Source organism: Podarcis vaucheri (assembly GCF_965113315.1).
Source record: "Podarcis vaucheri genome assembly, chromosome: 6".
Classification (NCBI taxonomy): domain Eukaryota; kingdom Metazoa; phylum Chordata; class Lepidosauria; order Squamata; family Lacertidae; genus Podarcis; species Podarcis vaucheri.
The window spans coordinates 106,379,465-106,407,146 of record NC_138764.1 but is presented as its reverse complement, the minus strand read 5'-3'; the positions used below and the strand labels follow the sequence as shown (position 1 = coordinate 106,407,146).

Genomic DNA, 27,682 nt, shown 5'->3' with positions numbered 1-27,682 from the left:
CGATACACAAACAACTACAAGACCACAGATCAATATTGTCTATGATTGAGCTGAGGGAGAAACAAGTAAATTTAAGGGTCAGGGCGGTTCCTGAATTGGAGAAAAATAATTTGATTGAATTTCTTACACAGGAATTTGCAGACTTCTGGAATTCAGATTTGGAGAAGGACAGCTTCAAGATAGTGAGTGCTTTTAGACTTGGACAAGGAGGGAGAAAGAACAGAGTGAGAGACTGTTTGATTACCCTCCGAACAAAAGAGGAGAGAGACAAAATCTTGAGTCTGCATTTCCAGAAGACTTTGATAATACATCAGTCAAGAGTGGAAATATTTAAGGATATTCCAAAACATCTTTTGGACCTTAGGTCCAATTACAGAGATTTGACTGCACTATTGAGAAGTAACGGAATCTTTTTTAGGTGGGAATTCCCCCAAGGCCTGCCTTTTAGGTACAAAGGCAAGAAGATAAAAATAAGATCAGAGGACGACAAACTTAAATTTTGGAGAGACCACGGAGAAGACTTGCAGAAGAAAGCTGAAGGAGAGTTAAGAGCACTTGTAAGTGAAACTTTGGATATACCAGATCTACCTCCTGAATTAAAAGACCGCTTGAAGAAGGTAATACCACCAACAGAACAGGAACAGGCACTGGGCATAGGCGCCGACTCCATGGGGCTTGAGGGGGCTTGAGCCCCCTCAAAAAAAATTTTGGGGGGGCTCAGCCCCCCCAATAATCTCGGGCGCCGCCGCCGTCCCCCGCCTCCTCCCCACCTGCTCCCTCGCCAGCCAGCCAGCCGCGCGCCCTAGCCAGAGAGCCCCGGCCGTCCCCCGCGAGATTAGGGAATCCCCGGGGGCGGGGGCTCCAGCCTCTAGCCCCAGGTTTCCCGCCTATCAGCTGTTCCGGAGCTGATTAATAGGCAGCAGCACGCTCTCCCCTATTCGCTCACGAGGGGGCGATGCCACTTTATTTGCATATTCATGAGCTTATTTGCATATTCATGAGCTTATTTACATTTCACGAGCTTTCCCGGGCCCCCCCAATATTTTTTATAAGTCCGCGTCCCTGGCACTGGGTGCAGTTGGAGGAGAAGTAAAGTAACTACATCATGGCTCTGCAACTATTAAGTTGGAATTGTAACTGTTTGAACTCCCCTCAGAAAAGGAGATCTGTGTTTCATTTATTAAGAAAGGAACTGTCAGAGCTGTCCTAGGTCCCAGCTCACAAAGGACCAATGCCAGTTCGTTGTTATATATAAAAGTCTTTATTGAAGTTCATTTTCGTTTTTACAGCCGCGGCGTGCAGCTCTACGTCTGAAACACTAGACCGCTGAAGCTCCGTCTGAGTCTCCTCCCCCCAGACACCAGTTTAAGACTCTATTTTTTAAAAAATATATTTTTATTGCTTTTTTCCCAGATAAAAACTATTCATCAATTTACACAGAAAAGTATCCATTTACAGAAAAAAGAAAGAGGAAAAAAGAAAGATTGATTATTTCAAGCTTGTTCCAGTCTATTATCGGACTTCCCCACATCTCCCCCGCAATGCATTCTTAACAATAAAAATTTCAGCAAATTATAACCTTGTTTCATGCGTTTCTTTTGTACCTTCAAAGCTTACGTTTTAGTTTAAATTACTTATTGCCTAATTACTTTAATCAACCAATATAATAACATTTCCAACCTTTAAACATTTAATCCTTTCATTAATTTATTATTTAGTTTCAATGTCCTCCACTCTCATTGCTGGAGCTGTTTTCTCCAAATCGTGCGAGTTCTTATAATTCATATAATTTGTAGAACTTTTGCAAATAGTCCTTAAACTTTTTCCAGTCCTCCTCCATTGCTTCTTCTCCCAAATCTCGGATCCTGGCGGTACCAGTTTAAGACTCTAGCCTTGCTCCACCTCTTCCTTTGCTCTTTGCGCCTCTGGGTCCTCCTGTCAGCTGGAGTCTCGCCCCTTCTAGACTCTTCTGACGCTGAGTCCCCTGAGTCTTCCCCCTCCCTCCGGCGGGCTTTAGGACCTGGTTCCCCCTCCGGGTTTTCTGCTGTCCCGCGCGCCTGTACATTTGAACTTGGCGTGCGCGCCCAGCCGGCAACCTTCCTCCTGACCGTTACACTGCTCCTGTCACTGCTTCCCCCTTCGGGGAGGCTAGCTGGACTTGACCTCCCCTCCGTTCCCCCACTCTCCGATAGAGGCGTGGTCAGTCCCGACTCATCTTCTCTCCCTGCTGGAGGAGACGCTGGCCCTGACACCTGGGACTCCTCCCCCCACTACGCTCTGGTGGGGAAGCTGGCCCTGATCTCCAGCTGCTGCTTTGGGAGTCCCCGCTGGCCCCCCTTGCCCTGGCCATCGGCGCCTCCTTCTGGGAATCTTCTGATTCGCTGGAGGAGCTCATGGAATCTCTCGGGTCACTGCTATACCCCCCTACGCTGCCCTCCGATTCTTCCCCTTCGCTCTCCATCTCCTCTCTCCCCTGTGCCTCTGTCCCTGAGGCCCTGACAGGAACAATTGGATCTGATTTGTTTACAAGAAACACATATAACAAGGCTACACAGGAAACTATTGATTAATAAAAGACTTGGTCAGGAGTTTATCTCATCGGACAAGGTAAAAAAAAGAGGAGTTGTGATTTATGCAAAAGAGAGATCACAACCGAAATTTATCTTTAAAGATGACCAAGGAAGATTTGTGGCAGTTGAAATTCAAATACAGGAAGAAAAAATTTTGATAGTAGGTGTTTACGCACCAAATGAGGGGAAATCTGATTTTTTAAAAAAGTTGCATGAGATCCTGATGGACTATTTGGATTACAGTGTAATTTTGCTGGGAGACATGAATGGAGTGGTATCTACACATATGGACAAGGCACAAAGACAGGTAGTCACCAAGGATGGTAGGCTACCGAAAACTTTTTTGAGATGACAGACAACTTGGATTTAGATGATATTTGGAGAACAAAGAACCCCTTGGCTAAGGAGGGAACCTTCTTTTCTGAAGTCAAAATGACATGGACTAGAATTGACCAAATATGGATAACTAGAGCAGTGTTTCCCAACCTTTTTTGGGCAAAGGCACACTTGTTTCATGAAAAAAATCTTGAGGCACACCACCATGCCAGATGGGGAAAGGTCACTTTTTACTTATGTAAAAAAAAATAAAAAGTAGTAACAGCATAGAAGGTAATGGTTAGGCTAGCATCCCTCTTCCAAATATGCTAGGTTTTTATTTGCAGGGACTGTTCTACATGGGAAAGCATTCAGCACTGTCATTCTCCCATCTGCCATCTGAATTGGTACTATTCTGGGTCAACTTACTCTGCTGCATGTGTAGATGAAAATGGCACCAAGTGTGGGGGAGGGGGCAGAACAGGTTTCAGATACAGGATATTAAGCATACACGTACTTCAGATTGAACTGGTTGCTTGCTTTGCAAGTTTTCATTTCCCAAATGACTGCCTTGGCAAGCGCAATACCTACCAGGCTCAACGGTCTCGCGCTGCCGCTTCCCGCGCTCTCAAGGACCCGGGAGGAGGAAGGCATGAAGGGAATCCCGAAGGCGCGAAAACCTCGCGCATGCGCAGGCCTTCCGCCTGCGACAGCCCAGTAGGCCGGCCGAAGCGAGCGGCGATGGGATGTGGGAGGGAGCTCGCTCGCCGCCCCGCGTGTGCCTATGTGGGACACGTTACAGCCCCGTGACGTCAGCGCCACGCAGGCAGCCAGGCAGGCAGACGGCGAGAACCCCGCGCTGGGCGGCCTCTCCTCGCCGCCGCCGCCCCGCCTCTCGCCGCCCGACTCGCCCACCTCCCTCCCACGGCACACCAGGCAACGTCTTGCGGCACACTAGTGTGCCGCGGAACACCGGTTGGGAAACACTGAACTAGAGGAATGGCACCAAAGACTAGAAAAGTGGAAATCTGCCCAAAAACCTGCTCCGACCATAACACTGTCAAGATGGAAATGAAACTAATACCAACTGGTTCCTTCAGATGGAGGATGAATGACACCTTATTTAGAGATGAAGAAGTGTTAAAGAAGGCCCAAAAAACCTTGAGAGACTACTTTGAGATAAACATGAACACCAATGTGGAAAAAAGAGTAATCTGGGACGCTAGCAAGGCTGTTATGAGAGGGTTCTTGATACAACAGAACGTACTAAAAAAGAGAATTCAGAATGAGAAGAAAGATAAAATTTTGGAAAAAATAAAGGAAGGTGAAAAAAAAATGAGAGCAAAACCCAAGTCGCAGGAGATTTTGAGAGAAATAAAGTTATATCAAGTGCAATTTATGAAAATGATGAACCAAGAGATTGAATGGAAAATTAAACAAATGAGACAAAAGACATTTGAGTCGGCTAATAAATGTGGGAAACTGTTGGCTTGGCAAATGAAAAAAAAGACAAAAACTAAACACAATTACAAATTTAGAAGTGGAAGGAAGGAGCAAAAAGGGTTTTCTTGTGTGTGTGTGTGTTTCTTTGTGGCTGATTAGCTGTTTTCACTGTTGTCAGAGCTGCCACCAGGTCCCAGCTCACACAGGACCACGCTCGCCAACGTTCGTTTTATAAGAGTCTTTATTGAGTTACAAGTTTCATTTCCGAACTGCAGCGTGCAGCTCTACACCTTCCATCCTAGGTCGACGAAGTCTCGTCTGACTCCCCGCCCCCTGCGCACCAGCTTAATACCCTAGCCTTGCTCCACCTCCTACGCCTCTCCCTGCGTCTCTGGGTCCCACTGCTCCTCCTAGTCTCCTCCCTCCTAGACTCCTCTGACGCTGAAGACCCCCCACTTCCTTCCTCCTCCTTTCGGCGGGCTTTGGGACCCGGCTCCCTCTCCGGGCTGCTTGCTGCGCCAGCTTCCTCTGCATTTGAACTTGGCGCGCGCGCCCAACTCCCTGCCTTCCTCTTAACCGTTGCCTCGCTCTCTGAGGAGGGCGTGACCACCCCTGACTCGTGCCCTCCCTCCTGCTGACAGCCTCCGGAACCCGATGCCTGGCTACCTTCCGCCCTGCTGCTCTCAGTCTTGAGCGTGGGTCCCGACTTCCAGCTGCTGCCGCTCTCAGTTATGAGCGTGGGTCCCGACTTCCAGCTGCTACTCTCTGAGTCCCCTCTGTTCCCTTCCTCCTGGGGTGTCCCCCCGGATCCCCCCCTTGCTCTGCTCACTGGGGCTCCCTTTTGGGAGTCCTCTGACTCACTGCTTAGGCTTGGAGATCTCGGGTCGTCATCATCACTCATTTTCCCTTCGGATTCCTCCCCCTCGCTCTCTGCTTCCTCCCTTCTCTGCGTCTCTGCTCCTGAACCCCTGACAACTGTGTAAAGGTCAGAGGGGGCAGGGTTTCTGTTGAGGCAGGGGATTAGCTGTGGGAGGAGCTTATCAGAGTTTGCAGGGCAGCAGTTGAAGAAGGAGCAAAAAGGGTTTTCTTGTGTGTGTGTGTGTGTGTGTGTGTGTGTGTTTCTTTGTGGCTGATTAGCTGTTTTCCCTGTGTAAAGGTCAGAGGGGGCAGGGTTTCTGTTGAGGCAGGGGATTAGCTGTGGGAGGAGCTTATCAGAGTTTGCAGGGCAGCGGCGCGCACCTAGCGGCGTGCGCAATTACATCCATCTTTTAGATTTAGGGGAGCTAGTCTCAAACGTTTGTTGGGGGAGACCTAGGGTTCTTTTTTTTGTGGAGGAAGTTATTTGTCCTGTCTCCAAGCTTTTTACGATGGAGGACCTCTGTAGCCACCCCCAACGACACGATCTCAAGATGGAAGGGGAGGGAACAGCTGCAGTCACCTGCGATTCCTGCGCAATGTTTGCCATCTTGCCAAAGGTTGCAGGCAGCTTTACCTGCAGCAACTGGATGTTGATTGCCCTCTTAGAAGACAAAGTCCAGCAACTGGAGGAACTGGAGTAGCTACGATCCAAAGAATTAGAGAGCTGGAGCTCTTCTTGGAAGCAAGAGCACACCGTCCCCACCAAGGAGGAGACAGGGGACTCCCCTGAGAAGGAGTCTAGTTCACCAACACAGGAGCCAGATATTTGGAGAAACGTGACTCAAAGAAGTAGGAGGCCCAGGGTTCACTCTGATTGTTTAGAAATACACAATCGCTTTGAGGTCCTCTCCCCTAGCATGGAAGACGAAGAGCAGACTCCATTTGAGGATCTCTCCCTCATTACAGTCGATCAGGTAAATGAAGACGAGCAGCAAAGTCAGTCCTCAGGGAATGTGCAGGCGACCTTGGAACGGACAGTGCACGGAAGAACCCCGACCAAACCCAAGAGGAGGCGTGTAGTGGTGATAGGGGATTCCCTACTGAGGGGAACAGAAGCAGTGATCTGTGGGCCTGACAAGATGTCTCGGGAAGTGTGCTGTCTCCCCGGGGCTAAGATCCAAGATGTAACTGAACGACTGCAAGGAATCATAAAACCCACTGACAAATACCCCTTCCTCTTGGTTCATGTGGGAACCAATGACACTGCAAGCAATAGCCTCCAGAAGATCAAAAGAGACTACGAGGCTCTCGGCAGGAAATTGAAGCAACTAAATGCACAAATTGTCATGTCATCTGTCCTCCCAGTTGAACGACGTGGCCCAGGGAGAGAGGGGAAAATAATAGTGGAAGTGAACAGCTGGCTTCCCAAATGGTGTAAACAGGAACGGTTTGGATTCTTAGATCACGGACTGCAGTTTCTTGAAGATGGACTTCTGGCAAGTGATGGGCTGCACCTCACAACGGTTGGGAGAAATGTTTTTGCCAAAAATCTCAGAAACCTCATCAGGAGGGCTTTAAACTGACTAATGTGGGGGAGGGAGACAGTGCTCCTGAAGGTAGGAGTCTATCAATTAATGAAGATGATCATCCAAATGTCATAGACCAAATGGAGCAAACAGCACGCGGACCTAGTGGTGGGAGGAAAAAATCCTTAAATAAGAGACACGGGGGAATGATTAATGGACTTCAATGTCTGTACACTAATGCGCAAAGCATGGGAAATAAACAAGATGAGCTTGAGCTCTTAGTACAGCAAACTAAATATGACATAATAGGCATCACTGAAACCTGGTGGGATAAGTCCCACGATTGGAATGTAATAATGGGGGGATACAATCTATTTCAGAGAAACAGACCAGACAAGAAAGGAGGAGGAGTGGCGTTATATGTCAGGGATGTGTATACCTGTGAAGAGATCCAAGATTTAGATCCTCAAAGCCAAAGTGAGAGCATTTGGGTCAAAATTAAGGGAGAGAAGAATAACAGAGACCCAAACGGAGGACATAGATGATGCCTTCCTGGAACAGATGGCCAAGCATGCAAAAGGAAGGGAGATAGTAGTAATGGGGGACTTCAATTACCCGGATATTTGTTGGATGTCAAACTCAGCCAAGAGCATAAGGTCAAACAGATTCCTCACTGGCCTTGCAGACAACTTCATTGTCCAGAAAGTGGGAGAAGCAACAAGAGGAACAGCCATTTTAGATCTGGTCCTAACCAATGTTGATGACCTGGTTAGTGGGGTAGAAGTGGAAGGATCATTAGGTGCGAGTGATCATGCTCTTCTGAAGTTTACTATACAGCAGAAAGGAGCAGCCAAGCATACTAGGACTCAATTTCTTGACTTTAAGAAAGCCGACTTCATAAAACTTAGGGGAGTGCTGGGTGAGATCCCATGGACAGCAATACTAAAAGGAAAGGGAGTTCATGATGGCTGGGAGTTTGTTAAGAGGGAGATACTAAAAGCACAACGTCAGGCAATACCAATGAGACGGAAACATGGAAGGTGCCTAAAGAAGCCAGGGTGGCTATCTAAAGAACTTTTAACTGAATTAAGATTAAAAAAGGATGTGTACAAAAAATGGAAAAGGGGGGAAACCACCAAAGAGGAATTCAAACAAATAGCCAGCACGTGTAGACACAAAGTCAGAAAAGCTAAAGCACAGAATGAACTCAGGCTTGCTAGAGAGGTTAAAAGCAACAAAAAAGGCTTTTATGGGTATGTCCGTAGCAAAAGGAAGAACAAAGAAACAGTGGGGTCACTCAGAGGAGAAGATGGTGAAATGCAAACAGGGGACACAGAAAGGGCTGAACTCCTCAATGCCTTCTTTGCCTCAGTCTTCTCCGATAAAGAAAACAATGCCCGACCTGAAGAATTTGGAGCAAATGATTCAGCAAAGGAAACACAGCCCAGAATAACTAAGGAGATAGTACAAGAATATTTGGCTAGTTTAGATGTATTCAAGTCTTCAGGGCCAGATGAACTGCATCCAAGAGTATTAAAAGAACTGGCAGATGTGATCTCAGAACCACTGGCAGTCATCTTTGAGAATTCCTGGAGAACCGGCGAAGTCCCGGCAGACTGGAGGAGGGCAAATGTTGTCCCTATTTTCAAAAAGGGGAAAAGAGAGGACCCAAATAATTACCGCCCAGTCAGTCTGACATCAATACCAGGGAAGATTCTGGAGCAGATCATTAAGCAAACAGTCTGTGAGCACCTAGAAAGGAATGCTGTGATCACCAATAGTCAGCATGGATTTCTGAAAAATAAGTCATGTCAGACTAACCTGATCTCGTTTTTTGACAGAATTACAAGCCTGGTAGATGAAGGGAATGCAGTGGATGTAGCCTACCTTGATTTCAGCAAGGCATTTGACAAGGTGCCCCATGATATTCTTGTAAAGAAGCTGGTAAAATGCGGTCTTGACTATGCTACCACTCAGTGGATTTGTAACTGGCTGACTGACCAAACCCAAAGGGTGCTCATCAATGGTTCCTCTTCATCCTGGAGAAGAGTGACTAGTGGGGTGCCACAGGGTTCTGTCTTGGGCCCGGTCTTATTCAACATCTTTATCAACGACTTGGATGATGGACTCAAGGGCATCCTGATCAAATTTGCAAATGACACCAAACTGGGAGGGGTGGCTAACACCCCAGAGGACAGGATCACACTTCAAAACGACCTTGACAGATTAGAGAACTGGGCAAAAACAAACAAGATGAATTTTAACAGGGAGAAATGTAAAGTATTGCACTTGGGCAAAAAAAATGAGAGGCACAAATACAAGATGGGTGACACCTGGCTTGAGAGCAGTACATGTGAAAAGGATCTAGGAGTCTTGGTTGACCACAAACTTGACATGAGACAACAGTGTGACGTGGCAGCTAAAAAAGCCAATGCAATTCTGGGCTGCATCAATAGGAGTATAGCATCTAGATCAAGGGAAGTAATAGTGCCACTGTATTCTGCTCTGGTCAGACCACCCCTGGAGTACTGTGTCCAGTTCTGGGCACCACAATTCAAGAAGGACACTGACAAACTGGAACGTGTCCAGAGGAGGGCAACCAAAATGGTCAAAGGCCTGGAAACGATGCCTTATGAGGAACGGCTAAGGGAGCTGGGCATGTTTAGTCTGGAGAAGAGGAGGTTAAGGGGTGATATGATAGCCATGTTCAAATATAGAAAAGGATGTCACATAGAGGAGGGAGAAAGGTTGTTTTCTGCTGCTCCAGAGAAGCGGACACGGAGCAATGGATCCAAACTACAAGAAAGAAGATTCCACCTAAACATTAGGAAGAACTTCCTGACAGTAAGAGCTGTTCGACAGTGGAATTTGCTGCCAAGGAGTGTGGTGGAGTCTCCTACTTTGGAGGTCTTTAAGCAGAGGCTTGACAACCATATGTCAGGAGTGCTCTGATGGTGTTTCCTGCTTGGCAGGGGGTTGGACTCGATGGCCCTTGTGGTCTCTTCCAACTCTATGATTCTATGATTCTATGAACATACAGAACCCAGCTGAGATCAGAAACTGCTTCCAGAGGTACTTCAAACATACACAAGGGCCACAGAGAGAAATCGATGTAGACCGATTTTTGAAGAAAAATGGATTACAAAAAAATCTCTCAAGAAAATAAATCAATGTTGAGCTATAAAATAACTGAACAGGAGGTAGAAGGTGCCATTCAGAATATGCAATTGGGTAAATCTCCAGGACCGGATGGACTGACTTTTAGATACTACAGATCTTTAAAGGAATGGTTAGTACAACCTTTGAAAGAAGTCTGTAATGAAATAATGGAGGGGGAAAAGGCACCAGAGACGTGGAAAGAAGCATATATTACACTTGTACCGAAAATAGAGACTGAAAAGACGCAACTTAAGAACTATCGTCCCATATCACTGCTTAATGTGGATTACAAAATTTTTGCAGATATTTTGGCTAAAAGACTAAAAAGAGTGTTAGTGGAAGAGATACATAAAGACCAAGCAGGTTTTCTCCCAGGAAAACATCTATCTGACAATGTGAGAAACATAATTAATATTATAGAGAAACTACAAGTGAATATAAACACTAAGGCAGTTTTAATATTTGTGGATGCGGAGAAAGCTTTTGACAACATTTCTTGGACTTTTATGAAAAAGAACTTACAGGGTATGGGGGTAGGCCAAGGTTTTGAAAACGGTATAAGTGCAATATATTCAGAACAAAAAGCTAAATTAATTGTAAATAATGTAGTGACGGAAGAATTTAAAATAGAAAAAGGGACACGACAAGGTTGCCCAATTTCCCCATTGCTTTTTATATCGGTTCTGGAGAGATGGCACCAACTCCTATAGCTGGGTGACCGGGTGACCTTCTTACCCCAAGATAAGAGTACCGGAACAGGAACATCTGTATATGGTCAAGGAGGAACAGGAACATCTGTATATGGTCAAGGAGGAACAGGAACATCTATATATGGTCAAGGATGTTAACTTATGTGTACAAACTCATGAGGTTGGATTCCTGGGGAGGGGGCAAGGAGACCAGAAAAGGGATATAAGCTGAGTGTAACCGCTCTTTAAGTGCTCTCGCTGTGGCTGACCACGCAGTGCCTTTCTGCTGCTCCGGAGAGCAGGAATAAACTCTCTCTGAACCAACCTCAGTGTCCCTTGACTTCCTCCCTCCCTCCCGAGAGCAACGCAGACCTGACCAAGGGAAAGGTCTGAAAGGCTACAAGAGTCCAAAAAGTGGCAGCTTTATGTATCATTATGACGTTAGCCATAACATTGACGGAGAAACATCCCAGCCCCTTACTGAGTCAGAAGTGCCTGGCAGAGAGGAAGGTGAGCAAGACACTTTGAAAATGGAGTCAAACAGGGCTTCCAGGTGGAAAAATCGAAACTAGAGACAGAATTGTTAGAACCAAAGACTAAGTTATTATCAAGAATGTATAACTTGCTGCTTAAATGGAATACTCAGGATGAGACAGTTAAATCGGCCATGATAAAGTGGGCTCAAGATATTGGGTACAACATCATGTTTGAAGACTGGGAAAGGTTATGGACCACCGGTATGAAATTTACGGCATGTAATGCCCTGAAAGAAAACATTATGAAAATGATATACAGGTGGTACATGACCCCAGTCAAACTAGCAAAGATATATCATTTGACTGACAATAGATGTTGGAAGTGTAAAGAGGCCGAAGGGACATTCTTTCACCTGTGGTGGACGTGCCCTAAGGTGAAGGCCTTCTGGGAAATGATCTATAACGAGTTAAAAAAGGTGTTTAAGTACACCTTCCCTAAGAAACCAGAGGCCTTCCTATTGGGCATTGTCGGCCAAAAGGTGTTAAAGAAGGATAGAACGTTTTTTATGTATGCAACTACAGCAGCAAGGATTCTCATCGCAAAGCACTGGAAGACTCAAGATTTGCCCACACTGGAAGAGTGGCAAACGCAGCTGATGGACTATATGGAATTGGCCGAGATGACTGCCAGGATCCGAGACTTGGGGGAAGAAGCGATGGAGGAGGACTGGAAAAAATTTAAGGACTATTTGCAAAAGCTTTATAAATTATATGAACTATAAGAATTCGCACGATTTGGAAAGATTAGCACCAGCAAAGAGAGTGGAGGACATATGAAATTAAATAATAATTAATGAAAGAACCAAGGTTTAAATGTTGAAAATGATATTATATTTGTTTCTCTAGATTAAATTGAAAATAAGTAATTTAAACTAAAACGTAAGTTTTTGAAAGTATAAATGAAACGCATGAAACAAGGTTATAATTTGTTGATATCTTTATTGTTAATAATGCACTGTGAGGGAGATGTGGGGAAGTCCGATAGGAAACTGAAATAAGTTTTGAAATGATCTATATTTTCTTCTTTTCTTTTCTTTCTTTGTTGTTGATGTCTTTTTGTATAATGAACGTATATCTTTATCTGGAAAAAAGCAATAAAAATATTTTTTTTTTAAAAAAAGAAAATGGAGTCAAACAGGACACAGATTGAGCCCAAAGGCGAGGCTGCCTAGGAAGGAAGTCCTTGAGGGATACTCCATCTTTGTGAAGGACCCATCTACCAGCACATAGGTGTGCCAATGAACAAAAGTGAGCACCGCTGTAAAAGGAAAATGGCACAAGCAAACCACCTGACTGGTCTCCCCCTTGCCAGGATGGGGAAGTGAGATTATGGGCATCTGTTCAGACTAACATGATACCCTTTTGCTAATGAAAGTGCAGCTTTTAGCATAAGAATGTTCAGTCTGGAGGTCACTGCACACCACAGAAGGAATAGCACTCCAAGCAGTCTTGATAGAACTCCCGGAGTCTGCTGATTAACTGGTGTCAGTTCAGCCTTGTTTACTTTGAGGAATTAGCACATCTCACAATCAGTGGCGGTGGTAGGCAATGCATTCCTTAGAGGATGAATCTGCTCAATATTGTGTCTAATTCTAGGCACCACAATTTATGGAAGATATTGACAAGTTGGGGTGTGTGCAGAGGAGGCTGACCAAGACATTCCAGGGTCTGAAAATCAAGCCTTAAGAAGGATGATTGAGGGAGTTGGAGACGTTTACCTCGGGAAAGAGATTGACAGGAGATATGAGAGCCATCTTCAAATCTCTAAAGGGCTGTCACAAGCTTGGACAAAGTTTGTTTCCTCCTATTCTTGGGGGTAGATCTAATGGGTTCAAGTTACTTGCTCCTTCTGCTGCATGTTCAGTGCATACTGTGTGGGTCTGATGGGCCCAAATCCTGGGACTCATTCCAAAAGCTAGCCTTTAAGCCATTGTTTATCTTCTCAGAGTCCCTGTCTGCTTTCTTCTTGTCTCTTACATCCTGCTCACAGTTATAGCAACAATCTTTCTTTAATTCAGCATTAGAATTTTGAGGGAGCATTTATCATTTGCACGCCTCCAGACCCCACCTGCTAAGTGCTTGGGGGTGACTCTTTGTTGTTGTTTAGTCATTTAGTCGTGTCCGACTCTTTGTGACCCCCTGGACCAGAGCACGCCAGGCACTCCTGTCTTCCACTGCCTCCCGCAGTTTGGTCAGACTCATGTTTGTAGCTTCAAGAACACTGTCCAACCATCTCGTCCTCTGTCAACCCCTTCTCCTTGTGCCTTCCATCTTTCCCAACATCAGGGTCTTTTCCAGGGAGTCTTCCCTTCTCATGAGGTGGCCAAAGTCTTGGAGCCTCAGCTTGAGGATCTGTCCTTCCAGTGAGCACTCAGGGCTGATTTAGAATCATAGAATCATAGAATCATAGAATCATAGAGTTGGAAGAGACCACAAGGGCCATCGAGTCCAACCCCCTGCCAAGCAGGAAACGCCATCAGAGCACTCCTGACATATGGTTGTCAAGCCTCTGCTTAAAGACCTCCAAAGGAGGAGACTCCACCACACTCCTTGGCAGCAAATTCCACTGTCGAACAGCTCTTACTGTCAGGAAGTTCTTCCTAATGTTTAGGTGGAATCTTCTTTCTTGTAGTTTGGATCCATTGCTCTGTGTCCGCTTCTCCGGAGCAGCAGAAAACAACCTTTCTCCCTCCTCTATGTGACATCCTTTTCTATATTTGAACATGGCTATCATATCACCCCTTAACCTCCTCTTCTCCAGGCTAAACATGCCCAGCTCCAGAATGCTTCAGAATGGAGAGGTTGGATCTTCTTGCAGTCCGTAAGACTCTCAAGAGTCTCCTCCAGCCCCATAATTCAAAAGTATCAATTCTTCAAGCCTTCTTTATGGCCCATAAAGGTGAGTCTAAAGGGGTGACTCTATTTCTGCCTAAAAGGGGGTCTGAGGGAAGCCTTGTGGAGGCAGGAGGGAACTGGCCAGCCAGTTCCTCTTCTAGCTCAAAGCTCTGGTCTCCTCCTTGGCCAAGTGTTAGAGGAAAAGGGGAGTTGGTGCCTTGGACATATACAAAGCAAGCACAGCTGCCCTACCTCCCAAGGCCTTGTAGACACTGTGATAATTACCCTCCCTGTTCCTATTTCTTTTCATTTATCTATTGTGTATTCATTGCATTTATATCCCACCTTCTGCTCCAAGGAAATCAAGGGGGCATACAATGGTTCTCCCTTTCCTCATTTAAACCCCACAATGACCCTGTGAGATAAGTTAAATGGAGGTAGTGGACACTCATTTTCAAAAGCAGAATTGAATATATTTCCCCCCAGGTTCAGTGCTTGCAAGCATGTGAAAAAGGAGGGAAGGATGGAAGGAAAGAAGGGTTCACAGATTCATAGAAATGCAGAGTTGGCAGGCACCCCAGAGGCCATCTAGTCCAACCCACTGCAGTGCAGGAATCGCAGCTAAAGAATCCCTCGGTTCCTTATGATTAAGAGAGGAGGGGGTTCCTCCCCTGCCTCCGGGCTGGGCTAGCCTGCTGCACGTGTCACAACAATGAGAACCAGCAGGAAACATTCTCTCCTCGTGACATTATTGAGAGTGGAGAGATTAGAACAGATTATTTTCTGGATAGTACTTACAACAATGTAATCTGAAGCATGACCAATTTGTACACCATATTTCCCTGGACAAATTTACCCCTCCCGAAAAAAAAGCCTTCGTGCTCATTCTCTTAGACAATTTGGCATCGCCACTGTTTGCTTTCATAAGCTTTGTGGACACAGATGGACTTTAAAACTGATGAAAACCAAAACCAAAGCAATTTTCCCATGGGAAAGGAGAAAGCCTGTGCGGCACCTTAAACTCGCAAACCAACCAGGTACATAATTAATTTTGAGGCTGATCTTTTGAATGTCTGCTGTCAAAAAAGCCAGTAGAGAACTTTATAACTCAGCGCCTGGTGTTGGGGGTGTCACTGCCAACAGAGACATCAATCCTGGGGTGCGTGGGGTGGGTGGTCTATCCCCCAAGGTACAATGGTGGTCCCCACCTGACCACGGTTGTGACTTTTTGTGTAAACCAGTGGCTCTCAAAGTGGGTGGTAATAGTCCCTGGCAGGGTGGGATTCCCTAGGGAGGTGCAACAGAACCTGAAGTGCTCTCCTGGATCATGCCCTGCAGAGGGATCTTCCCCTTTACATTCTCCTTGCCGTTCTTTGCGCATTGCAAAGGTATTTGCCAACCCCTCCTCTTCCCATTGTTTCCATGTTTAGTCTGGGTGGGGCCCTTGGTGGGATGGGGCATTATAAAGCCACCTGGCTGGTGGCTGGAGGGCACCCCATCCGACCCGGCCATGAAGTCTGGTGGCCTCGTCTTCCTCCTTGTGGGGCTCCTTGCTTTCTGTGCCATGATGCCTCCTGCCTCCGGCAATTGTACGTGACGCCTTTTGGATCCTGACTCAAAGACGGACCCTTTTCTGCCTCTCTGGACAGGTCTATTCTCCTAGCGCTGGTGCTACTTTGTGGGCAGCTCTGAGTGGGACCCCCTTTGCCCCTCACCCCCAAGACCCTTCAGAGGAACACAGATATTTCTGTGCCACAGAAGGTTGTCAAGTGGTCTGCCTGGGAATGTTTTAGGGCGGTGGTTCCCAATTAGATAATTACTTAGGACCCTCTATTTTTCAAAAGCCAGGCCACGGACCCCCAATTCTGAGAATTTTGATGACTCTATGGTAATTACCTCTGCAAAGCATTTTTTAAAAAATGGGGAGTAGCCTCTAATAAGCAAAGGTATACTAAAAAAAAACAGACTAGGGCTAAGAAATATCTGGTTTTTAACAGCATGATATATCAACTAAGGGATGCGGGTGGTGCTGTGGGTTAAACCACAGAGCCTAGGGCTTGCTGATCAGAAGGTCAGTGGTCTGAATCCCCACGACGGGGTGAGCTCCCGTTTCTCGGTCCCTGCTCCTGCCCACCTAGCAGTTTGAAAGCACATCAAAGTGCAAGTAGATAAATAGGTACCACTCTGGCGGGAAGGTAAACGGTGTTTCTGTGCACTGCTCTGGTTCGCCAGAAGCGGCTTAGTCATGCTGGCCACATGACCCGGAAGCTGTACGCCGGCTCCCTCAGCCAATAAAGCGAGATGAGCGCCGCAACCCCAGAGTTGGACACAACTGGACTTAATGGTCAGGGGTCCCTTTATCTTTATATCAGCACCTAACCATCGCGATATATCAAAATGTCTGAAATTGGAGATTAGGTGTGGGGATGAGGGAAGGAGCAGCCATGGAGATGGGGCGGGTGGGGGAGGAAAGGAAGAGGAGTCACCCCCCACTGCATGGTTTGAGTGAGGGGAGATGGGGGTGGGGGGGTGCGTCAAGCGCTGTCAGCTGGGCAGCCAGCAGTGGCAGCCAGTGAAGAGGCACATCCACTGTGGCTGCTACTGTTTTTCTCTTGACTGAGAAAAGCTGCTCCATCTCAGTGCCAGGGGAAGGTAGTGCCAGGGTCCCTTGAAGGGAAGGCGATCAGCTCCCTTGTTCTCTCTCAGCGTGAAAGAAGACTGCTCAGGTCAGCAGTGTTTTTGGCTGAGATCATTGTGAGATATCAGCGATGCCTTGAAATTGGCTGCCCTGCTCTCCCTCATGCGAGGAGAGATATGTTGCTGTGTGTTGCCAGGTCAAAATCGCTATCGCGGTGTGATTTCAAAAGTGATTTGGGTCAATATATTGAAAAATCACAGACTTCTAAAACAGACCATAAAATTTGTGGTATTACCATGGAAAAATGACAACCAGGCAGAGGGCCTTCTTGGTAGTGGTGCCCGCCCTGTGGGGTGCCCTCCTGACAGATATCAAGGAAATAAACAACTATGTGACATTTAGAAGACATCTGAAGGCAGCCCTGTTTAGGGAAGCTTTTAATGTTTGATGCATTACTGTATTTTAAGATTTTGTTGGAAGCCGCCCAGAGTGGCGGGGGGGGCGGCCAGATGGGGGGTATATACAAATAAAAAAACAAACAAACAAATAAAATTTACTGTGGGGGGAGGCAAGGGATGGGGGACGTCCACTCCCAGGGTGTGTTCAATGGACCCCCAGAGGTCCCTGGACCCCCTAATTTGGACCCCCTAATTTGTTTTAGGGGGCTTCAAAGCGAATCCTTCACTTCTCTTGTTTGGGTTGCCATCTTCTGCAGCAAACCTGGGTGCTCAATTTGGATAGGAGGAAGGAAGAGAAGTGGGCTGATAGCTGGGGAGGGAGGGGGAGATGATGGAGACACCTCCCTAACACACACACACAACTGAAGCTGGTCCTTATAGCTTCAGCCCAAGAGCGGAGCAGGCTGAGAAAGGCCACACATCCCATAAATGAAAGAACATGGAGGGACATGAAGGGAAGAGGGTGGCAGCTGTGGGGGAAGTTGGCCAGCCCCGGCAAACACTGATCCAGCTCCAACGCAGATGTCCATCTCTCTGCCGGGATGGAGACAGGCAAAAACTAGGACCCTCTTCATCCAAGCTGTGTTCATCCTAGAAAGGCAAGCATTATTTGGGTTAGGGATATGCAAGGAGAGGCACAGCTCTGTTCTGCCCCAAAGTTGCCTTATTTTCAAAAGATGTCTCTAAGCGAGGACGTTTGTCTGTGTCACAGGGCCTTGGAGGTCGAGGGCTGGAATCTGCCCTTTCAACTTGAGAAGAGTGAAGAAACCTTGCCAGCAGAAATGTACGCTTGATCTTCACTGCCCTAGCCCCATGAAATGCTGTCCAAACATGTGCTCCATGGTCTGCGTATATCCAAGTAAGATGCTGATCCCTTTGTGGAAGAACACAGCACTATTATGTGGATGTGGATGATTTCTTCTTGTTTATTGGGTTATAATTTGAAACTGCAATATTAAAGCCAGTTAAGACAAATCAGTTTTATATAATTACAAATTATTTAATTTTATTATCTGTTTTTAGGCACCAGGCGAAAATCTTTCTCCTTAACCAGGCCTTTGGCTGATTAATATTCCACAGCCTTTTAAATGTCTCCATGGAAAGGGGTGGGGTATTGTTTTGCAGTTTTGTTTTTCATTATTTACTTATTTTTATTCTGTATTTTGTTCGGCAAACCACACTGAGTTTTTATGATGAAGGGTGGTATATAAATCTAATAAATAAATGATAGAATCAATAGCAAACAAGCAAGCAAGCAAATGTTCCTGGCTTTTACTGTATGACTATTTTTAATTACATTTTGAGAGGCCTGCTTGTATCTGAAGAGAGGTATGCAAATGTTTGCAATGGATAACTACAATTATTATCTCAAAAGATCCAAGATGCCAAAGCGTTTAGTTCTATGGAAATTCCTGAAACCCGTCGCCTGAATTTTGCTCCATTATGTGTGATAAGCAGATAATAGGATGGGAAATGCATAAAATGTTTGTCTGAGGGAAAGTGATGGTAAGTATTGTCAAAGACAAAATAATTAGGCACAAGTCTCAAGACTTCTCTCTTCTCTCATCAGGGCCATGACAGTGACCCCAAGCCTGAAATCCCAGCAGCTTCTGCAGTCTTGGTTTTGGAGATTTGAACTCAGGACCCAGCGTGCAAAGGGAACGATTGTTCCAGCTCCCTCCTGACCCTGGTGGGCTCATCCCAGCCCCCTCCCCTCCCTGCAATAAAATGACCCACATCACTGCACTCCAGAGTGTCTTGTTCTTGAGTCTCATTTGCTTTTATCGTCCGGAAATTGTTTTGGGAAGAAGGGAGAAAGAGCATGTTGCTGCCACAATAATGGCGTGTCAGTGTTGACTTTGTTCTGCTTTACTTTGTTCTGCCAGCGATGATTTAGCTGTGATTCCTGCATTGGACTAGATGAACAGCAAGAAAGGAGATTCCAACTAAACATCAGGAAGAACTTTCTAGCGGTAAGAGCTGTTTGAAAGAGGAAGGGGCTCCCTTGGAAGCTGGTGGGTTTTGAAGCAGAGGTTGGGTGGCCATCTGCCAGGGATACTTCAGCTGAGATTCCTGCATTGCAGGGGGCTGGACTAGATGACATTCAGGGTCCCTTCTAACTCTACAATTCTATGATTCTGCAATATTGTTTAATCAGGAAAAAAATGCATCCTGCTGCTGTCGGATTTGAGGCATCCACACAGAGAGAAAATTCCGAAGCCTCTGGCCTTTTTGGTAATTATTATTTTTCTGAAAAAGGTATCACCTGTGGAAGCCCAGGAAGGCTTCTTTCTGCTTCCCAACGAGGAATAATGTCATGGGAGTTCAGCAAGCAGAGTGCAGTCAGAAAAAGAGAGCCCTCTCCCTGCCAAACGCCCACCCACCAACTCAGACACATTTCTAGGATCCAGGTGCAAATATCCAGCTTTATTTATTGCAAATAGCAAAGGGGGACTTGAGTGAAATGGGCTCCAGGAGGAGGAAGAAGGAGCAGGGAGACAGCTGGCTCCAGGAGGAGGTCTTCAGTTCCCAGGGGCAGCTCAGAGACCCCTTTGGAGAAGTCAGGACTGGCTGCTGTCCTTGGTGCTAGACTTCTTTCAGGGCTCTGCTGAGGATAGAAAACAGAGTCAGACAAGAGGAGGAGGAGGAGGAGGAAGAACCCAAAGATAGGCTGAAGTTCCACTCTCAAGGACCCTCTTCAGAGCTGTAGCTCAGCGGCAGAACTCTGCCTTGCAGGCAGAAGGGCCCAAGTTCCCTGGCCTCTCTGGGTAGGACTGGGAAAGGAGACTTGCTGGAAATCCTGGGGTGCTTCTGCCAGCCAGTATAGGCATCAGCTGAGCTTGATGACCCTATGGTGCAACACAGTAAAAGGCATCTCCTTGACTTCTTCCTTCTTCCTCATAATTCTTTATCTGTATAGTATTCCTTGATTCATGTCCCCAATGCCTTGTGCAAAGCCTTCTCCCTTGCTTTAATGAGGCAAGGAAGACAAGCACCCCAGAGGGAGCCTCCACTGCTTTTTTGGGGTGATGACAGGCATCCATGCTGACACATTATCAGTAAGGCCAGTGTCGCATGCGCAAGAGTGCAGCCTGAGCACAAAGTGGTAAGAACCAGTTTAGGAGGAACTTAATACAGTGGTGCCCCACAAGACGAAATTAATTCGTTCCGCAAGTTTTGTCGTCTAGCGAATTTTTCGTCTTGCGAATCACGAAATCCCATAGGAATGCATTGAAATTCAATTAATGCGTTCCTATGGTCAAAAAAAGTCCAAACAAAGCCAAATTTGGTATAACAACAGTTTATTAACTGCTCTTTAAAGTCACACATACTGTAAAGAGCAGTTCAAAAATTGAAGGGAAAATAAATTAACTTTATAAACAAAACATGTCTTTGTTTTTAGACAAAGGAAACAAAGTCGCGAGACGTTTTCATTTTGCGAAGCAAGCCCATAGGTGAAATTCGTCTTGTGAGGCAAATCGAAAATGGAAAAACCTTTCGTCTAGCGAGTTTTTTGTCTTGCGAGGCATTCGTCTTGCAAGGTACCACTGTAATGACAATTAAAGTGAAGACCGACTCCATATAAGGTACAATGGGGGTTCTGCTGGTGAAAATGGGTTGAGTAAAGTTGCATTTTGAGGACTGTGGTTGGATGAAGCAATGGTGGGGCAGTGGGGTGGGGCAGTGGGGGTGTCATAAATTGTTGACCAGAGGATGAACAGCTAAGATGGTGTATATTTTTCCTATACAGAGGGAGTCATAATGGAAAGCTCTTGTTGACCAGCGGGGAGTTTGGTGTGACCCTCAGTAATGGAACTCCCAAGGGAAATTTATCTGACAGCTGCCTCCAGGGTAACCCAAGGATGATTTGGATTAACTCACCTTAGACGGGGTAGAAGCAGTCTGTCTTGCACCCATATTTGCAGCACTTCTTGGGCCAGGGGCATTCATAGTCATTCATACACCGTAATTCACAGGTTGTCACAGTACCTTGAGGTGGTATAGGGCATCTTCCAGACCTCTCTGCAACACAAAAGAACCCCAAGGCTCTCAGACCCTCCCCAAATGGTGGGCTGCAGCTCAAGCATATTCCCGCAGCCAGAGAACCAAAATATCCTTTGGAGGGTGGGGTGAGAATGTTTGGTGTGGAGACCTTTTATTCTAGTCCAGCATTCTGTTCTTACAGTGGCCAAACAGTTGCCAATGGGGAACAAGCAAGGATAATTCAAGCATGAGAGCAACCCTCCTCTTCTGCAGTTTCCAGCTACTGGTGTTCATAAGCACTGCTGCCTCTGACTGTGAAGGCAGAGTAGAGCCATCCTGGGTAGGAGCCCTCAATATAACCTGTTCCTTGGATTTTTCTTATCCTCTTTTAAAGCCATCCAGATTGGTGGCCCTCACTGCCTCCTGTATAAGACGTGCTTTTTTTAATTATAAAAGAATGTTAAGAATTGGGGGTCATCTTATACACAGATAGTGCAGAGGGGGGATGAGCGATTGGTTGCAGCCACAAGCAGGAGATTGCCAGAGGCGATTGGGTGGCTGATGGGTAGCTGTGGCAAGGCCTGCTGTTGATTGGCTGCTGCTGTGGCAAGTGGGCGGGTGATTGGTGGCTGCTGGCGGCAAGTGGGCAGATGGTTGTGGATTCAACGACGCCAACGCATCTTATACACAGGAGGGAGATTGCCCAGAGTTGTTGAGCTTTTTTCGGGGGGGGGGGTGCCATAAATCGCTCACCCGCCTGACTGACGCTGCCAATTGCCACAGCAGCAGCCGATCAACCAATCGGGTTCTCGCTGACTTCTCGCAGGATGGCACTGTTTGCCTCCATGGTTGGAGACAGCGATGCTTCTGAATGCCAGCTGGTGGGGAAAAACACGTCTTATACACAGAAAAGTATGGTAGTTTAACAGGCGGCAGTAAGGGCCACCACCCTAGATAGCTCTCCTCCTCCACGAATCTTCAGAGTTTAGAGATCCTGCAATTCTTCATAAGTCACAATGGCCTTGATTCACGAAGAAGAAGCGCTTCCTATCCCACCCCACCCTCCGCAGAATAAATAGTCTCACCTCTGACAGGATTAGCACAAGCTCGTGGGCAACTCCCACAGCACTTCTGAGCTCCAGAGCATGACCAGTCATCCTCACACTTCACCACGCAGGGTCCGACCATACCTGGCTGAGCCCCAGGACATTGCCCAGGCTTCTCTGCAACAGAGGAGAATTCCAAGGTTGAGAAATGTCTTTGGCCAGAGAGGCTGTCTCCATAGCTGTCAACTTTTCCCTTTTCTTGCGAGGAATCCTATTCAGAATAAGGGAATTTCCCTTTTAAAAAAGGGAAACGTTGACAGCTATGGCTCTTTCTCTTCATGTGGGATGGGGCTTCTTTGCATCCAGTAGCCAGAGGAGCCCAGGATTCCTAAGGTGGGCTCTGTTCTGCTCAGGGGTCTGAGGTGTCACACAAAACTTTGTTGTTGTTGTTGTTTAGTCATTTAGTCGTGTCTGACTCTTCATGACCCCCTGGACCAGAGCACACCAGGCACTCCTGTCTTCCACTGCCTCCCACAATTTGGTCAAACTCATGCTGGTAGCTTCAAGGACACTGTCCAACCACACACAAAACTAGACTTCCCAATAGCTCCCCACCCCTGCTGTAGGGTGGTCCCTGCACTCTCAGCAGCTCAGGAGCAGAACAAGTCCTGCCTTTTGGAGCAGCAGGAAACAAGATTGCTCCATCTTCCATGTGGTGGTCCTTCAAGTATTTGAAGATAGCTCTCCTACCTCCTCAAAGTCGTCTCTTCTCCAGGCTAAGCAGACCCAATTTCCTCTACCATTCCTCATAACGTTTTGTTTTCAGACCCTTTACCTCTTGGTCCTCCCTCCCCTGCAAGAGCCCTTTACTCTCAGGGGCTCTCAGGGGTGCCCTCCTTGGCTGACCAGCTGCCTCAGCCTTCAACATTTGCCTCCAACCCCCTTGAGGGCTGAGGATTCCTTCAGACTCACCACCCAGCAGCACCCCTACCTAAGGCAGGACCTCCTCTGCCTCAAGTAAGTCAGGAACACACGCCAAGGCTATCTCCCGTGGGAGGCCTAGTGAAGTGTCTCCATGGACACCAAATCTGTGATGTAACTAGGAGAAGGGCTCTGCCTGATCTCCCTGGGGCTCCTGTCTCACGAGGTATGAGGCACCGGGGCCAGGTCAAGTCTTATTAGGACTCCTGCACTGGATGCTCTCAGGTAGGGGGAATGCAGGTGTGTGGATGAAGGGGGAGCAGAAGAACAGCTGCCTTGAAGAAACCCACCTTTGTTGACTGGGGACTTTTTGCACTTGCCCCAGCAGGTCTTTCACTTGCCACACCCTGGTAGGGGTGTCAGATTACCTCCACAGGTGCCAGGTGCACAACATGCACATGTCCTGGTGGCTGAGTTGAAGAAGCACAGCTGCATTATTGTTTTGCAGGGGGTGGTCCCCTTGGGGAGTCTGCCTACTTGACCTCCAGCAGAGATCTGCAAAACCACCCTTTGCTGTGGTCACTGGCTCTTGCTTCCAAGGGACTTTGCAGCTTTGGGCAGAACAGACTTTGAATCCCTGCAGATATCTGCTCTGTGTACCACTGCAACAGTAATGGAATGGACAACTCTGTGTTTGTCAGTTGCTTTACCTAGATCTATCTGTTTTGGAGGTGGGTGTCAGCTCAATCCAGAGGGCAAGGAGCCCCACAAGAAGCACCAAACCACCAGACATCATGGTGGGGCAGACAAAGTGGGGAGTCCACCTCCCAGCCTGGCTTCTCTCTCTTTATATCTCCCAAAAGCATCAGGGGGATTACAGAACCTAAAGGAGTATACCTGAAGGAGCGTCTCCACCCCCATCGTTCTGCCTGGACACTGAGGTCCAGCGCCGAGGGCCTTCTGGCGGCTCCCTCACTCTGAGAAGCCAAGTTACGGGGAACCAGGCAGAGGGCCTTCTCGGTAGTGGCGCCCGCCCTGTGGAACGCCCTCTCACCAGACATCAAAGAGAAAAACAACTACCAGACTTTTAGAAGACATCTGAAGGCAGCCCTGTTTAGGGACGTTTTTAACGTGTGACATTTTAATGTGTTTTTAATCTTTGTTGGAAGCTGCCCAGAGTGGCTGGGGAAAACCAGCCAGATGGGTGGGGTACAAATAATAAATTATTATTATTACAGAACCACAACACGCCCAGGAAGGTGGTGAGCAGGACAGAATGGAACTTCTTTTCTCCCTCACCAGGTTTTGCAACAAACTGTCCCAACAGCTGAAAAGCTGTGGGCAGCCTTTCCACAGTGGTGTCAGAGTGAGGAGGGTGGTTTGAAAGAGGAGGATTTTGGGCTGATATTCTGCAAGCCCGGATGCCCTTCCATGCTATTCCCCGTTGCACTGACAGCAGAGAGGGAGGCAAGGGGATTTCTGCGTTGCAGTGGCTTGGACTGGATGACCCTCAAGGTCCCTTCTGCCTCTACAATTCTGTGATTCTAAGGTGGAGCTCCAGTGGGGGAGGTTCCTCTGCCCTCCCAAAGCCCCCTGAAGGGCTCAGCCTGGGTCCCTGAAGGCTGCCGGCACCATGGCAAAATTCAGGGGCAAACTGAAGATGTTCCTCCGCCCCAAAGGAGTGGGTGGTAGGAGCTTAGGGGTGACAGCCAAGGATCAGCTGGCTGCTCATCACTGCTATAATATTTTTAAAGCCCCAAGCAGTGTAAATGAGCATAAATAGCACAAAAAGGCATCATAAAAACATGTGGAAAGAGAACAATACAGCTTCACTGCTAAAAAGTGACCAGTAATATCTATATTTGACCAACAACTAATTTTAAATGGTTTCGCAGAACATAAAGTTCTTTTTGTAAATGATGAAAACATAACATAATTGACCCATGCCATTTTTTCCTCAAGGGGTGAGGGTGTTCCCTCTTCACCCAAGCAGGAGGGTCTGTAGTGGAGGCAGAGCTATAGAAGGGGAGATGGAGAGATGTTGGAGATGAGGACTCTTTCAGCTCATAGGCAGTTTGCTAATCTATGGCTGACCCAGAGAGTGTTTCTTCTGGGGGCTTAGCAATATGGAGGGGATGGAGAAAAGGGAATTCAATGGGTCACTCACCTGGACGTTTGTGACCAAAGACAGGTGCCAGCTCACCCCAGAAGGCAAGGAGCACGACAAGGTAGAGGTTGATGGAGTTCATGGCGAAGCAGGTTTGAGTCCCTAGCCTGCACCCAGGAGGCTTTATAGCACATCCAGAAGGAACTGACTGGACAGTTCTTGAGCTCCACCCAGATGAAACAAAAAGCAAAAATTGGCAGGGAAAGGCTGGAGGTCCTGGGTGCCTGGAAGTGAAGCATTTCCAAGACAACACCTTAGTAGGCAGAAGAGGAACCGGCTGAGTCTAGGCAGGGGTGTGCCTTTCTCGTGATCAAAATGCAAACAATTGCAGAAATGAGGAGCTGTCTTCAGGCACTTCCAGGCACCAGGAGAAGTGCAGCTGAAACCCAGAGGCTCAATGCCAGCCCTGAGTCTGGGTGGCCTCAAAAATTCTCTTGCGTATTCTCTTAAATTCTCTTCATATATCAATTTATTGGAGATACAACATTCAAAGAAAATGCCATATTAAGTGCTTGGTTGGCAGTTGCAGTTTTATTTAATCTGAATTCTCCTTCCTCACTTGTTCCTGTGCTGCACATGGCAGTATAACCCTCTGAGATGCAGTAATAATGCACACTCAGGGGGTGAAACAGCACAAAACGCAGGCTGAGAATGTGGGGTCCAGTGTGCAACCCCATGAAAATGCACCTGGACAAGTCACTTTTCAGCCTTCCATGGCACACTTGCAGTCCCCTAGCCTGAACAGCATAAAAAGCAGAGACATCGCCTTGCCAACAAAGGTCCGTATAGTTAAAGCTCTGGTTTTCCCAGTAGTGATGTATGGAAGTGAGAGCTGGACCATAAAGAAGAATGGATACTTTTGAATTATGGTGCTGGAGGAGACTCTTGAGAGTCCCATGGACTGCAAGTAGATCAAACCTCTCCATTCTGAAGGAAATCAGCCCTAAGTGCTCACTGGAAGGACAGATCGTGAAGCTGAGGCTCCAAGACTTTGGCCACCTCATGAGAAGAGAAAACTCCCTGGAAAAGACCCTGATGTTGGGAAAGATGGAGGGCACAAGGAGAAGGGGACGACAGAGGACCAGATGGTGGGACAGTGTTCTCGAAGCTACCAGCATGAGTTTGACCAAACTGCGGGAGGCAGTGGAAGACAGGAGTGCCTGGCGTGCTCTGGTCCAGCGGGTCACAAAGAGGCAGACATGACTAAATGACTAAACAGCAACAACAGCCTGAAAATCTGGAAGGTGGTAGAGCTCAGAAGGGGGCCCCACTAGGACCCCCACTCATGTGGAAAATGGATCCATCCAGTTAGCAGGGGCAGATTTAGGGCTGCGTGAGTGGTATGCATGCACTGGGTGCTGAGCTGAGGGTGCGCTGTCTCAAAGCCTGATAAGAGAGGTGCTGGACTTTTAGAAGGAGCCATGAGGCTCTGAGAGTCTTCTTGCTTCCTTCCCAAAACCTAGTTATCGCTTTCTCCCCTTGGAAAAGTGAGTGGGAAGGCTCTAGAACCCTCCCAGAGCACTCTTGTCTCCTTCCCAAATTGAGAAGGCTGGAGGGGCCCAGGGTATTTTGCTTCTCACAGGGCGCCATAGTACCCAAGTCACCCACTACATATGGTCTTGCCCATGGAGGAAAGCAATGCATTTCTGAGGCAGAAATACCTTCAGAAAGGTCACAAAAAGTGCCTTAGCTGTTTCATAATAGTTGGTTGCAAAATCACGTTAGAGAGAGAAGGATGTCCTCTCTGCCCTCATCGGGTCTGCCAGCTTCCTTAAACCTCCTGCTTCAGAAATTCCCTGTTAAACCTGTTTTCTGAGATATAAAAGAGGCACTGCCCTGGCTAAAGCTAAATTTAAACTTCTGCTGCCTTGCAGCTATACTCATTCATGAGAAAGGCTTTGGAAATAAACCCCAAGGAAAAGCCCATACCCGCTGCCTTGTGGGAGCTCTTTGGGAGAAGAAAAGACTAGGGAGTGAACCCTACACAAATCCAGAATGGAGTCCCTAAGATGTCTGGATGGCACCTTGTATTCCTCCCTCCAGCAACTCCTGCAGCCAAGCTGGTGCCAAATGCCTTCTTTTGCTTTCCTTTGAGACAAATCAGTGAGGCTGAGAGGAAGGTTTTCTTGTCTGGGAAGCCCAAGACCTCCATACTCACTGCCCAGGCATGTGTCCCAGGGAGGTCACCCAGCAAAAATGACATAGGAGACAGCAGTTGCAAGTTAGCAGTCTGCAGCCGTAGCAGGAGCTGTGATTCTCTGGCAGTTTGGCTTCTTACTCTGAGGCACACTCCACTGTCTCTCAAGACAGACAGATGCCAGCTATGCTGGGCAGTGGGCTCCTCAGCTTGTCCATTATGTGATCTAGTGGCCTTCTCCTCCTGGTGGGGCTCCTTGCTCTCTTGGCTCAGCTGTCACCTGCCTCCAGCCACCCTGCAGGCAAGCACTTTCTCCTTTGTTGGGGCAAAGAAATCTTAACTTCACATATATGCTAATGGGTTCTGCACTAGTGGTGATGGACTAAGGGTGAGACCTTGG

General features: G+C 47.2%; 1 protein-coding gene and 1 long non-coding RNA gene across 2 annotated transcripts; one reads left to right on the top strand and one right to left on the bottom strand.

Annotated features, from left to right (window-relative positions):
- The first annotated feature begins 15,437 nt into the window (after positions 1-15,437).
- Positions 15,438-18,766, top strand: LOC309534819. Its single transcript, XR_014220869.1, has 3 exons — positions 15,438-15,520; positions 17,740-17,886; positions 18,598-18,766. It is a non-coding gene; the product is annotated as an uncharacterized lncRNA (long non-coding RNA).
- A 669-nt stretch (positions 18,767-19,435) lies between these two features.
- Positions 19,436-25,344, bottom strand: LOC309534335 (auswaprin-a-like). Its single transcript, XM_082226602.1, has 4 exons — positions 25,146-25,344; positions 22,097-22,234; positions 20,910-21,050; positions 19,436-19,632 (listed from the first exon to the last, which is right to left on the bottom strand). The coding sequence occupies exons 1-3, from the start codon at positions 25,225-25,227 to the stop codon at positions 20,911-20,913; spliced, it is 360 nt and encodes a 119-aa protein (XP_082082728.1). The 5' UTR covers positions 25,228-25,344; the 3' UTR covers positions 19,436-19,632; position 20,910.
- Between the last annotated feature and the right edge of the window lie 2,338 nt (positions 25,345-27,682).

What these genes read in the sequence shown, in the direction of transcription:
- LOC309534335 (XM_082226602.1), bottom strand. Translation starts at nt 25,227, where the DNA reads ATGAACTCCATCAACCTCTACCTTGTCGTGCTCCTTGCCTTCTGGGGT. An exon ending in CTTTGGTCACAAACGTCCAG is followed by an intron (nt 22,235 to 25,145) that starts GTGAGTGACCCA and finishes CCTCTGTTGCAG; the next exon opens with AGAAGCCTGGGCAATGTCCT. An exon ending in TTGTGCTAATCCTGTCAGAG is followed by an intron (nt 21,051 to 22,096) that starts GTGAGACTATTT and finishes TTTGTGTTGCAG; the next exon opens with AGAGGTCTGGAAGATGCCCT.